This window comes from Jaculus jaculus, chromosome 8, assembly GCF_020740685.1.
Source record: "Jaculus jaculus isolate mJacJac1 chromosome 8, mJacJac1.mat.Y.cur, whole genome shotgun sequence".
NCBI lineage: Eukaryota > Metazoa > Chordata > Mammalia > Rodentia > Dipodidae > Jaculus > Jaculus jaculus.
This window is the reverse complement of record NC_059109.1, coordinates 130463280-130477276: the sequence shown is the minus strand read 5'-3', so window position 1 is coordinate 130477276 and position 13997 is coordinate 130463280. Positions and strand designations below refer to the sequence as shown.

The 13997-nt window shown below is 50.8% G+C and overlaps 1 protein-coding gene across 2 annotated transcripts in view; it reads left to right on the top strand.

Annotated features, from left to right (window-relative positions):
- The window catches only part of Nfatc2 (nuclear factor of activated T cells 2), a 139020-nt gene extending 128887 nt beyond the window's left edge, over positions 1 to 10133 (top strand). Inside the window, exons 9-10 of one of the 2 annotated variants that reach the window (XM_004663859.2) lie at positions 1655 to 1742; positions 9117 to 10133. In XM_004663859.2, the coding sequence (XP_004663916.2) occupies positions 1655 to 1698 (44 nt within the window). In that variant the 3' untranslated portion in view covers positions 1699 to 1742; positions 9117 to 10133. The remainder of the gene's footprint in view (positions 1 to 1654; positions 1743 to 9116) is intronic. The other variant, XM_045156291.1, reaches the window with a different exon arrangement.
- The last annotated feature ends 3864 nt before the right edge of the window (positions 10134 to 13997 follow it).

Here is a 13997-nt window from a genome sequence, read left to right as displayed (position 1 = left end):
TTGCTCCAAGGGGCAAGAGCTGTGAAAAGTATAACTTCTTCGTGAAAGCAAATGCCTAGCCTTGTTGCTTCCGGTGGTCTCTGTCTGGTTCTTGGTGTCTGTTGAAAAGCTTGAAGAAGTGCACACAGATAGTGAAAGGGTAGGAAGTTCTCTCAGAGGGCCAAGCCAGAGTACAACGCGAGCCCCAGGCCCAGGAGGAGGAGTTGGCTGCTCCGCAAAGTAGTCTGGGAGCTTTGTTTGATTGACACGTTTGGGTTTTGCTAGCAGTTACTTTCTCGTGGCTGGGACAAAAATGCCCAGCCAGAAGGAAAAGGCTTATGTAGGCTTATAGCTCCAGAGGGTAGAGTGTGCCATGGTGGGGAAAGGGTGGCAGGGGCATCACGCTGTCACGTGAACAGAGAGGAAGTAAAGAACAGAAAGTGGGGATGGACTATAACACCTCAGGTCCCCTCCCCCAGTGACATACTTCTTCTGACAAGGCTCCACCAACTGGGAATAAAGTATTGAAACACATGAGTCTATAGAGGACACTTTCTATTCAAACTACCATGTATTGTATAATTTTTTTTCTATTGTTTATATCCCTTCCCATGAGGTATCTGATTTTAATAATAATTATACCCACTCATATATATGCATAAGATGATAAATAGGGTGTTTTATTTTTCCCAGAAAGCTCTCTCAGAGAGTATAGTGCATTGCACCTAAAACCATTCCAGGTCTGGAGAGATGGCTTAGCGGTTAAGCGCTTGCCTGTGAAGCCTAAAGATCCTGGTTCGAGGCTCGATTCCCCAGGACCCACGTTAGCCAGATGCACAAGGGGGCGCACACGTCTGGAGTTTGTTTGCAGTGGCTGGAGGCCCTGGCACACCCATTCTCCCTCTCTCTCTCTCTCTCTCTCTCTCTCTCTCTCTCTCTCTGCGTCTTTCTCTCTGTTTGTTGCTCTCAAATAAATAAATGAAAACAAAAAAAAAATTAAAAAAAAAAACACAGTCCAGACTTGATCTGCCCATCTCCTGCCCTTTGTTTAAGGATGTCTTCTGGGACATCTGAATAGAAATAGGAGATACAAGGGGTGCTAGTGGGGGTTCCTTACTGTCAATGTTTAAAGCTGGTAGACATGCCGCTCCGTGCAGGTGCCATCAGGGATGCTAGCTGCCTTGTTAAGAAAAGGGGGTGTTTACCGCCCGAGCTGAACGGTGCCCTGGATCGCTGAGAGGTTCCCACGCTGGCCTCCCCCATCAGACACGCACATGACCGCTGAGGTGCTATTAGGAGTAAGGAGTAAGGAATGTCGCAGCGTCTCCCTCTTGAGATCCTGCTTTTCTTTAGACTCGGGTGGAAGCCATCTTTATTTTACCTCTTTAACTGGCCATCGGAACTCCACAGTTGAGGTCTTTGGTCTTGCTTTAAAAACACCCAACCCTTGTCTTGCTGAAGCCCTCTGACCTGGGATACCCCCACCCCCAGTTCTCATGCATAAAGTCCCTCAGCTCAGTGAAAATGACGCAGAGTTTGGGTTTAAGTCACAGCCAAGGGTTAGAGTTCTCTCCTGGGTCCGAGTGGCTGGAAGAGACCAGTTAGAAGCACAACAGAGGTCAACGGTGACTTTTTTTTTTTCTTCTCAAAAAATGATTTTGCACATCTTTTTCAGAGCTGATAGACACACACCTTAGCTGGATACAAAACATATTATGAAACAGCATGACTGTGATCTTTGACCCAAGAAATCAAAGTTAAAGGTAATTGTCGTCTTCTTCTCCCGTGGTTTACCAGCTGGGTGTTTCAAAATGGCACAAGCCAAAGGCCCCTTCCTCATCTGCCAACTGTCCTTATGGACACCACTTCCTGCTCTTTGGGGCTGGGCTCCCCCACTTCCAAATTGGACAGCCTGGACATTCTCAGTCCCCTGGAGTTGGGGTGGGGAGGAGAGGGGTCAGGCCCTGAGGATTTGCATGCTGTCCTGGGGACCCCATCACCCCCGACCAGGAGTGTCCCTCAGGGACAGATGCAGCCTGTCTCGGCGTTTGGACAGTGTCCCGCTGTCGGTCAAGAAGGGACGCTCTGCCCTGGGGAAGGGTACAAGTGTCCCCCATCTGGGACCCCCGACTCTAGGGTTGGGCCCTTCCCTCAGCTTTCTTGTGTCTTTTGACAGCATTATTAATAGGCTGCTAATTTGCGTTGCCCTGGCCTGTAACATGAAATGAGAGCAGTGACTTTCCCGCCGTGGCTCAGCGGCCCTCACGTGGCCTCCACAGCTTGATTGATCTGCCTTGACTGCATTTGGCTGCATCAGAGCCTGGGCCGCTAGCTGTGGGGGGCTGGGTGAGGACACACTGGCGAGAAGTCGCTCCTCTGCCTTCCTGCGCCTCACCCCCTGCCTGCCCTCGCTGCCCCACGCTCCGCTCTCCAGCCCGCGGCACTGGAGCCAGCCCGTGATGGCTGCAGTGTCCGGGCACGGGCTCCTGGCTTGTTGGGCCACGCGGGCCTTCCAGTTCTTGTTCCGTCTGCGAAGCGGCTTCCTTACCTTACAGCTCAGGTGCGGGAGCCCTTGGCAGAATCACACTGAAATCACAGGAAAAAATTGTGAGCAGAAGTCACACACCCACAGCTCGTCCAGAGCGGCTGGCAGCTCAGATCCACGTCTCCCAGAATATGTGGCCTGCACATGTGCCAACACCAGAATGAGACCTTCCTAGGAAGGACAGGTGCTGAGCACTGTGGCAGTCACTGTCAGGGACCAGGACATGAATACGGTGACATTCCGGGCTGAGCACCCGCCGCAGGCCCTCCTTCCTCCTAAAGGCTGCCTGTTCCAGGAATCAGGGTGGTAGAAATGTGAAAGCTAGGCTAGACCTTTAGTCTCAGCACTCGGGAGACTGAGGTAGGAGGATTGCTATGTGTTTGAGGCCAGCTTGGGCTACAGAGTTCCAGGTCAGCCTGGGTTAGATGGTGAGACCCTGCCTCAAAAGCAAACAAGCAAGCCGGGCGTGGCAGCGCACGCCTTTAATCCCAGCACTCAGGAGGCAGAGGTAGGAGGATCACCGTGAGTTCAAGGCCACCCTGAGACTATAGAGTGAGTTCCAAGCCGGCCTGAGCTATGGTCAGACCCTACCTTGGAAAACAAAATAATAATAAATTAAAACTTAAAAAAAACAAGCAAACAGCAAAACACAACACCAAACCAACCTGGCATTGCCCATGCTGAGAGAGCCGTGCCTAGTGGAGCCCAGTGGTGCTGCTTTGTGGCTCTGCCTCTTGGGCCTGGAAAGCAACTGTGTCTCAGGCTGGCCAGATGACCCTTCACATCCGGGGACTTCAGGCTCATCACAGGATTTCTGTTCTTTTCACTGAGCCTGTATGGTCAGGCCTGGCTGGGCATTCCAGAATGCTCTTCTCTAGTAGTCTTAAGTCCTCAGAGCCTAGGGAGGGGCCTGGGAGAACATAGAAGAAGGAGGAATTTCTTCACAGAGAAAAAGCCAGAGAGCTGTGCCCTCAGGTAACATCTCTGAGTTGTGAGTGACAAAGAAAGCCCAGTCCTGTCCCCCCCTCCCCTGTCCCTCTGTCAGTCCCAGTGCAGTTCCTTGGTTACAGAGGAGATTCCCAAAGGCATGTGAGCTCTGCAGAGTTTTCCCTATGCCAACAGGTGCGGCCACCTCCTGACCCTAGCAGGAAGTAAATTCATCAGGGCCAGGGACTTCCAGATGAATGCAGACTCCTCCTTCCTGTGCATGCTAGAGGAAGACTTTTGGCCCTGGTCTTTGTGACTGGACACTCCCCAGGCCTGGGCAGGCTGCAGAAAAGACGTGAGGTTTGGGAGAGAAGTGCAGGCCCATCTCACCCCATGGCTATCTTCTGGGGGCAAGTTCCAGACTGGGCAGTTATGGGGCAAAGGCTGCAGGAGAGCTCCCTCGCTGTTTACTGACGGCCAATGGGCGTGGCTCTCCATCTGTAGTCCATCTTCTGCGGGTGGGAGTTGGAGGACCTGGTACTCTGGTGCCTGAACCTTCCAGCCGATCCCCAGGCCAGAGTAGGATGCAGCAGAGCTCAGCCCCAGCTTTCAGAAATAGACTAAACCAGGACTGGAGAGATGGCTTGGCAATTAAGATGCTTGCCTACGAAACCTAAAGACCCAGGTTCAATTCCCCAGAACCCACATAAGCCAGGTGCACAAGGTGGCGCATGCAATCTGGAGAGCATTTGCAATGGCTAGAGTCCCTGGCGCACCCATTCTCTCTGTCTCAAATAAGTAAATAAACAAAACTATTTTTTTTAAAAAAAAAGAAATTGACTAAACTAACCCAGAATCATTCCTTGATATTAGTCGAGGCTCTGGCTTCTCCAGATTGTTGCACCCCAAAATAAGCAAAGAAGACACCCTGTTATCTTTTTCCTCTGCCACTGGCATGTACTGTGGTGCTGGGGCCCAGTCTGGCCCCTAGCTTGTTTTGTAAATAAAGTTTAATTGAAACACATTCATGCCCATTTGCACTTATGGCTACCTTAATAGTTGAGAACAAAGCCCCCCGAAACCTCAAAGCTGAAAGGATTCTCTAGCCCTTTGCGGCAAGGGCGTCTCAGCCCCCAGCATAACCATTTCCAAATGCCTGCAGCCATTTTCAGTGGATTTCTACTGTTGCCGGGTTGTAGCCTATCACGGTATACATGTCATATCTGATGAAACTTTATACAGAATTTTTTTATTTTTATTTTTGGCTTTTCGAGGTAGCTTCTTGCTCTAGCCCAGGCTGACCTGAAATTCACTGTGTAGTCTCAGGCTGGCCTCGAATTCATAGCAATCCTCCTACCCCTGGCTCCTACGTGCTGGGATTAAAGGCATGCGCCACCGCACCCAGCCACTCAGTAATTTTGGTACACTTTAAGTCTGTTGTTCTCTTGTTTTCTGGTGGTAGTCTTGGAGGTCAGGTTTAGAGTCACCTTAAGATCACAGACACACGTGCCTGTCATCGCAGCACCCCTTGGTGAGCATGAAGGGGGATGAGGCGAGCTGTGGATGTCTGCCCCTCCGCCCCTGCCCCTCATCCCGCCCTAAGAAGGTGGAGCTTGCCCGAGTAGATCACCTGCCTCTGCCCTTGCCCACTGTTAACTCAGAGGTCACATGGCCTCTTGCTGACAACATACAAGAGACAGTGAAGGTCCTAGGCCCCGGAAACAAGGGGTCGAGTCCCGAACTTTACACCAGGCTCTGGCTTGCTCTGTAGGCTGCAGAGTGAGTGGAGTGATATGGTAGAGGGTCCGCATCCTGATCCCCTTTGCCTGCTGTGACCAGAAACTGCCTGTCTCTGCTGCCTACGTCAGCAAGATAATTGTGTCATGAGGGTGGATTGAGAATTAAATGTTCCTTGGCCCTGAGCCATGTTGCCCAACCCAGCACCCTAGGGTATGTGTGGCTTCGTCATAGAAATCCACTTGTCAATCAAACAACAGAGGAAAACCAGCTTCCCTAAACTGAGCAAGTTGGGCTGACAGTGGGGCCCGAAGTTCCTTTAGTCAGCGCCGTGACACTGTGACAACTTCCCATGTCCCAGGGCAGAGGATGCAGCAGGGCACTCAAGCGTGTGCGCGCGCGCACACACACACACACAGCGGTAGCCCGCTGTCAGGAGCGTGGAGGAGACTTAGTACACCAGGCCGTGAGGAGTGAGTGTCTGAGCCCTGAATGATGCCAGCTGAGGAGAAAAGTGCCAGAAATGGGGACTGTGTGCGCTTGATGAGGGCCCAGAGGGACAGACGCTGGAAGGTGGAATGGAAGCCGCTGTGGGACAGTGGAAGGAATGGGGACAGGTCACTGGGTCCTGAGGGGCCTCAGAATGGACCCAGAGCCAGATTTCAGTGCAGGACAGTGTAACTATGTTGAGGGCCTGGCCTTGGTCCCTCACTCTGAAGAGGTGAAGAGGTCTCAAGAGGACCTTGGTGGGGTCCCTCACTCTGAAGAGGTGCAGAGGTCTCAAGAGGACCTTGGTGGGGTCCCTCAGTGCCCGCAGCTCTGCCTGCTGCCTACTGGTAGGAGGACCTGGCTATGGAGGCGAAGAGTGGGCGCCTCTCATTTCCAAGGCCCAGAAAACACGAAGGCCTTTGGAGTCCCAGCGCTGACAAGCTTTGAGCGAAGTGGCCCAGCCGCCTCCCTTGGCATACAGCCTCCGCTCCATCCACACACTGCCAGTAACTTATCGGTCCCTGGCAAGGGCTGAGGTCCAAGGCTGGGGCTGGCATATTCCATTCAGTTTTGGGGAGTCACCTGGTACCTGGGACACCACATGTACCTGCCCCGTAGTGCCGAGTATCTGAATAGCTGAGTTACCCCCCACCTCCAGTCCCTAGTAACATCCACTTCCAACCTCAGAGGCGGACACGTCCACCAACATACAGGAACCCATTCTGATGCCCACCCACACCTGTTACACAGTAGACACCGGGGTCATTCTCTTGCTTTACCCTGCCCAAGCCCCACAGCCCTGGGAGGTAGTCATAGTTTTTTGACACAGTTGGATAAATCGAGGCACAGGATGGTTATTTTACCAAGGCAAGGGTCACAGTTAGAACTGGGGTGTGGTCCAGGCTGCCTGGCTCTAGAACCTGAGCGCTCACCTGGCACAGGCTGTCAGCATGAGCCTCAGTGAGGGTGAGCTGTGCCACGCTGATGCTCACTATGCCATTAACTGTCATTGCTGACGGCCGGCAGGCCCCATTCACCGGGCACAGAGGCCTGCGTGGAATTATTCCCTTCATGGCTAGCACCCTCACAGTAACCCCGAGAAGAATGCCCTGCTAAGACTCTCACGTTGCAGATAGGGAAACTGAGGCAACTGAGGTCAAGTTTGCCTAGCCAGTTAAGGTAGGGGGACGTTGCTGAGAGACAGCCCTGGCTCAGTCTGCTCTGTGAAGCTGTATGTATTTCCCACCCCTGCTAGCATGGGGCTGTAGACTCATCCAGACAAGGGGGTTCTGGAGACAAACACCCCAGACCTCAGAGAGCCCAGCATGAGCAGGGGAAGGTTGGGCGGCTGTGCCAGCCCTTGATACCGATTCCCCATCTCCAGTCTTTCAGAGAACGACTCATGTGAAGGGGGTCACTGCCTCTCCCCTTCCATCCCAGGACCAGGGGGCAAAATCCTCAGAGGCGCTCTCTGAACCCTCCAGTGTGGGCTAGCACTGACAGCAGCTGGTTTCCAGGGATGTTGAAGGAAGCCTTTGGCAAGAGCCGCTGTTCTAGGATATCCCTGCCCCATGCCAGTAACTGACACCTTAGATGAGCTACCTGGTTGGTAGAGATGAGCTGGCTTCTCCATACCAGGGGTTGGCATCACAGCCAGGGTTCTTGCTAGAATCCCATGTGTAAATCCTGGGGAAAGTGGCAAGGTGTTCCAAGCCCCTCTGAGTACACCTTGCACTTCTAAAGCCTGGAAACATCTTCCATGAACAGCGGGTGGAAAATCCTCAGCTGTACTAAAAGAAATAGATACTGGGCTTAAGTGTCTGGCCAGTGAGTTCTGACTGTGGAAGTTCCCTCTCTGACTCCCGAAGGGCCCCTGGGTTTTCTCAGACATGATCCCATGCGAGGTGTTCTGCAGACATGGTGATCACAGGCAGTTGGGTAGTCAGAGTGCTTCAAGCACATGAACCATTTTTATTAACCCTATAAGTAAGCAGTCATCCTAGTCACTGAAGAATGTTTTTGGAGCTCACTGGGTTTGGTTGACCTTGTGGAACACGGAAATCTTGAAAAGGACAGAACATGGACAAGCTAAGATGAAATTTTGCCAAAATCCACACACCCTCTGTGGACATGGATATTAAGTCCCAGCTTTTATATACTCTTGAATAAAATGGTTTGTTTTCATTTATAAGTGGGCATAAAATAATAAATGTCCGTACAGCCATTTTTCCAACGGATGCTGCTCACCATTCATTTTATACAGAACAATAGGGAGATTTGAATATAGTGCAATTTCTATTGGTATTTGTTCTGTGTGTATTTAGCAAGTTCTACGAGCAAATAAAGTTGTCTCAGTAAAACAAACAAAAAAGAAGGAAAGGAGCCGGGCGTGGTGGCGCACGCCTTTAATCCCAGCACTTGGGAGGCAGAGGTAGGAGGATTGCCGTGAGTTCGAGGCCACCCTGAGACTACATAGTGAATTCCAGGTCAGCCTGGGCTAGAGTGAGACCCTACCTCAAAAAACCAAACCCCCCCCCCAAAAAAAAAGAAAGAAAGAGCAAGAACTAAAAGACAGAAGGGGAAAGAGCCAGAATACTGGACAGTTACTGTTCTGGTTTTCACGCACAGATGCGTGGCCCAAAGTCTTCTCTTGGGGGAGGGGCTATGACACAGGAGGGCATGTCTTACATTAAAAATTGTCAAATGGGAAGTTCCTTCCTGTTTTATAGGTACTCTGCCTTCTTTCCTTCTCTTTAGCTTTGAATAATTGTTTTCTCTGCTTGACTTTCATTTTCAGATACTTATTTATTTTTGCAAAGACACAGAAAGAGAGAGAGAAAGCAAGAGAGAATGGGTACCCCAGGGCCTCAAGCCACTGCAGATGAACTCCAGATACCTGTGCCATTTTGTGCATCTGGCTTTATGTGGTTCCTGGGGAATTGAACCCAGGCTATTAGGTTTTGCAGCCAAGCGCCTTTACTGTTTTTTATTTTATTTTTTTTATTTTTTATTTTTTATTTTATTTTTTATTTATTTATTTATTTGAGAGCGAAAGACACAGAGAGAAAGACAGATAGAGGGAGAGAGAGAGAGAATGGGCGCGCCAGGGCTTCCAGCCACTGCAAACGAACTCCAGACGCGTGCGCCCCCTTGTGCATCTGGCTAACGTGGGACCTGGGGAACCGAGCCTCGAACCGGGGTCTTAGGCTTCACAGGCAAGCGCTTAACCGCTAAGCCATCTCTCCAGCCCCGCCTTTACTGTTGAACTGTCTCTCCGGCCCTCTGCTTGACTTTCAAATAAAACTTGTCAAATGTATTACCACAAGAAAGAAAAATGTGTATCAGAAAGCAGCTGGACTGGAGTTCTAGAAAGTTAATTGAGCACGTGTTTTGGTGCCTTCATACATGTCTCTCTCTTCTCTCTCCCTCTCTTTTCTAGTCAATGAAATTATCAGGAAGGAGTTTTCAGGCCCTCCTGCCAGAAACCAGACATAGAAGCCTCCATTCTAGCAAGACACCTTCCACCTTGGACCTTGGACTCTCCGCTCGTGGCCCCCTCCGTCACCTCTGGCTGGAACTGTATGTGCAGGCCCAGCGCCGGCTCGGCTCGGCTCGGCTCGGCTCGGCTCGGCTCGGCTCGGTGTGGGAGCCTGCTTCCTCTCTCGAGCACATTCCAGTCGATTCCCATGAAACAGCAAGTGCCTGCTGCCCAAACCTGCATCCAGAACGCGACAGGATGCTGGAACTTGCCTGAGCCCTGGGGGCTGGGAAGAGGGACAGAACTGCAGGTGCTGGGATGGGACCCCAGCCCTTTGGGATCATTTTCTGGCTTGCAGAAATGACTCCTATCCCTCTTGAAGACGCGTTCCCAGACACAGCAACCAAAAGAATGTGGCCCAAGGGCCAGCTTACAGCTAAGGACACCTAGATCTTTGTAGGGACAGAAAGTAGACTATGGTCCATGCCCTAGCCGGGCACCTGCAAAAGCTTTATTTTGGAATTTCCTCCTTCCAAAGCCAAACTGCCTTGTCCAGACGAGAGGACCTGTACCAGCTCCTTGGTGTTAAGTGATGACACGTGTGTATGATTGTGAGCTTCTGCTTTATTATTTTTCTGTGCCTCAGAGAGCTGGCCAAGGGCGCTGCGGGCCGAGCCCTCCTGGCCAGCTGCTCCGTACCCCTGCCGCCTGAGCTAACGCAGTGCTCGGGACTGGGGGAGCCAACGCAGGCTGCTGAGCGCGCCCACCAGGCCATGCAGTCCGCACTCACAGCTTCCCAAGGCTCCCCCGCCCCGCCTTCCTCCTATCCCTCCTCCCAGCCCCTCCTCCCCACAGGAGGCAAGGAGGATTTCCAGCCTGTGCATTGACTGTGGCATAACCTCCAAAGGGGCGATGCAGCCAGAATCAAACACGTGAAACCATGTGGGTACTTTTGTTAAACCCACCCAAGGACTTCTGTAAGTAGATCTCCACCAAATAGAACGAAAGAGCCAAATTCCCCTTCTTCCCTAAACATAAAACAAGGAAGCTTAGGCTTAGACCCCAAATATTAGTCATTTTTTTTTATCCCAAACCATTCGAAGCTCATGCTGTCCCCAGAGCCCTGTGTGCATGGATGGAAGGGAGGCAGGTCTGCTCCCTCGAGGTCCTGTGGTCGCCTCTGCTATTTCTTTCCCCTGAGCATACCTGCTCAGTGGCTCTCCATAGTCTTCCTCTCTTGATGCTTCCCTCCCTCCCTCCTTCTCTCCTTCCTTCCTTTCCCTTTCCTTTCCCTCCCTCCTTCCCTCCCTCTCTCCTTCTTTCCCTTCCCTTTCCTTTCCCTCCCTCCTTCCCTTCCTTCCTTCCTCTCTTCCTTCCCTTTCTTTACAAAAAAAAAAAAAAAAAAAAAAAGCCCTTAGGGATACTGGCAGACAGATTGCTGCATGCATTTATTGCACACACCTGTGCAAGCTGTTTAGCTAGAAGATCAAATGCCCTGGTCACAGCCTGGGCAAGCAAAGGGATATTGCTTCTTGATCCATACCTACCTGGCATTTCTTTCCCCTCACAGCACTAGACTTCTCATCCACTCACCACAAAGCCAGGCCTAAGCAGAATACTCTTTTAAACTCAGAATGCCAGTGCGCAGGTGAGCTCCCCCACAGGTGTGAGATGCTTCCTCCTTCACAAAGAAGTGTTGTTACAAGAATTCTCTCAAACAACGCTGACCTCCCTAGGGAAGGATAACGAGGGTTTCGTGAGCTACCTGTTCTCACACACCACGGCTGGGAGCCACTTTTTTCTTGCATTCCGAGGAGGGAATTGGACCTTTCTTGAATGTTCACCCACGTGCCTTCTTGTGATTGTAGCAAAGCTGCCCAGCTTCACGGTCCACAGGGTGAAAGGGGCAAATGTAGTCACCGATCTTTTTTTTTAAATTTTTTTGTTTGTTTATTTTTATTTATTTATTTGAGAGCGACAGAGACAGAGAGAGAAAGGCAGAGAGAGAGAGAGAGAGAATGGGCACACCAGGGCCTCTAGCCACTGCAAACGAACTCCAGATGCATGCGTCCCCTGTGCATCTGGCTAACGTGGGTCCTGGGGAATCGAGCCTCGAACCAGGGTCCTTAGGCTTCACAGGCAAGCACTTAACCGCTAAGCCATCTCTCCAGCTCCGTTCACCGATCTTAACTATGTTATCCAAGGGCTTCCCAGTAGCTCAGGTTCTTGCAGTTCCTGCACCCTTCTGTGCACGTGTGTGTACAATGCACCTCTCCTTTTATTTCTTTTTGTTGTTATTATTTGTTTTTCAAGGTGGGGTATCGCTCTAGCCCAGACTGACCTGGAATTTACTATGTAGTCTCAGGCTGGCCTCAAACACACAGCGACCCTCCTACCTCTGCCTCCCGAGTGCTGGGATCAAACCCTTGCCTTTTCTATGACATTTTAACTGGATGGTCTAGGAAGCACTTTGATAAAAAATAAATACCAAATAGCCAAGGAAAGAAAAGCATTTGTTTTGAGAGACTGACAGGCCAGAGAAAGTGTGTTAGAAACCGTCAGCTATTGAGAAAGTTTGGCCCGTGACAAATGCCAGCAAGGAATTTGGCCTGGAGTAAATTCATGGCTCGCGAACCATTTCTGGTATGGGAAGAGGCAGTGTGATCTGAGAGAATGGGGAAGGGAAGATGTCTGGGCAGTCACGATGGGCGCGTTGCAAGTGTGTCGGAAGAATGCCGCTGAAGTTTGTCCTTGTTACGTGGCGGAGACGTCAGCCCGTAGCACTCTCAGAGATCCCAGTTTTGCTGAATGTACTCTATGTTCAAAGACCTTAAGTCTTCCTGTATTGTACAAAATACTGCTGCTTGGTAATATATATATAGCAATCCAAATTAGTATGTTATTAAATTTTATTTTCTTACCTGTATTTTTATGCTTTCTATCTGCCCTCAAAATATCGCACCCCTGTTGGGATGAGAAAATATTTATAAATGGTCAGAATCTTTTTTTAAAAAAATGTCTCTTTTTACTTACCTATGTTGGTTTTCTGAAAGAGAAATGATGTACTCTTGAAATTTTTCATTTAACATTCCAGGAAAAAAAACAACAACAACAACAGAAAAAAACAAATCATCTCTAATCCTGTTAGTCACCAATCTAGAAGCAGGACCCTCAAGGACAGCAGGGCTCTGTGGAAGAACATATGTTTTCATGCTCACTTTCTCTGGCTTTGAACCTGGGCTTTGTCACTGAGAATCACATTGTAAATAAATGTCCTAGGAGGTTATTTTGATTTACAACAGAGCCCTGCCTTTTACTGGAATATGGAGTCCCTCCTGGGAACAGGATCGGACCCTCAGGCCTGGTGCTGATACATCCGGCCGCATTGAAGCCCGTGCAGGTGACTCACATCACCCAAAGGACAGCCATCTCTGTGCGCCAGAGCTGCCGCCACGGTGAACTGAGCTGGTTCCTTCCAGGAACTGGGAATTGTTTTCATCCAGTAGCCAGTTATCATCCATCGCCACAAGCCAGCCTTGGCCACCACCGTTGGCCCTGTCACACGTGGGCAGGCTGGATGTGCTCTGGTTGTCATGAACCAAAGAGGATCAGTCTACTCTCACGTCACAGCGTTCAGAACTGCAAGGACGTCGGGGTGCCACTTAACCAACTGTGTTCACCTAGCCTTTATGAGAGGCACTGGGGCCGGGACATTCCAGACGAGCTGGGGTTACCCTTCCTGAACTCATTTATTTTCTGGAGGTGCAGTGCTCTTGGGGCCTGATGTATCTTCTCTCAAGCTGGGCAGGCAAGCACTGAGGAACCGAGGCAGCCAGCCACACAGTGAGGGTCTCCCAGAAGACCCACTATGCGCTTAGGAGCAGCATCATATTCACTCCACCTGACTCGCCTGGGCTCACGGTGCCCGCCAGCCACCATCACCGGCTCCACTCGGTTGGTGACAAGCAAGAGAGGGGCCTCCCTGAGCAGGTGCCTCGGAGGTTGCAGCGGGGTCCTTGGAGCTGGGAAGGAAAGGATTACCACGGGCTGCATGCAGCCCGGGAGGCAGCCGAAATAAGCCAGTGACGGCCGCTGCTGGCTGGACCAGGAGCCCATGATCCTCTCCCTCAGCCTTCTGATTCCTTGCATCAGCATCCTGTCCATCTTGTCAGAAAACCTCTGTCACCCTGTCACTTCTGCAGCCTTCAGAAGAGAGAAAATGGTGAGCGGTGACAATTCTCCAGCAGTTCTAGGTCACCCGAGCGGGGCAGGGAGGCGTGGGAATGGAAACGCTCACTGTCCAAGGGATCGGGATAGATCACATTCCTATGCAAAATGTTTTTACTCTCCAGTTTCATGTAGTTTATTTTTGCTATATGTAAAGTATTTTTATATGGCTTGTATCGTGATAGCTTAGCAATAAAACCATTGGAGCAACCATTCCTTGGCTGCGGGCTTGCTTTTCTGGAGGTGTGGGGTGTTCTGTGTGCAACTGGGGCTCACCAAGGAAGGGTTCTTTTAATTTTTTTTTAAAAATTATTTATTTATTTGACAGAAAGAAAGAAGGGGGAGGAAGAGAGAGAGAATGGGTGCACCACAGCCTCCAGCCAGTGCAAATGAACTCCAGACGCATGTGCCCTCTTGTGCATCTGGCTTACGTAGGTCCTGGGGAGTCAAACCTGGGTCCTTCGGCTTTGCAGGCAAACACTGTAACTGATAAGCCATCCCTCTAGCCCAAAGAAGTCTTTGGAAGAGCACATCTGAATCAGCCTAGGAGGAAGGTAGTGTCCTGTGCTGGATAGCACACTGGGCTCAGGAACACTTGCTGGAGGTGATGGAGGC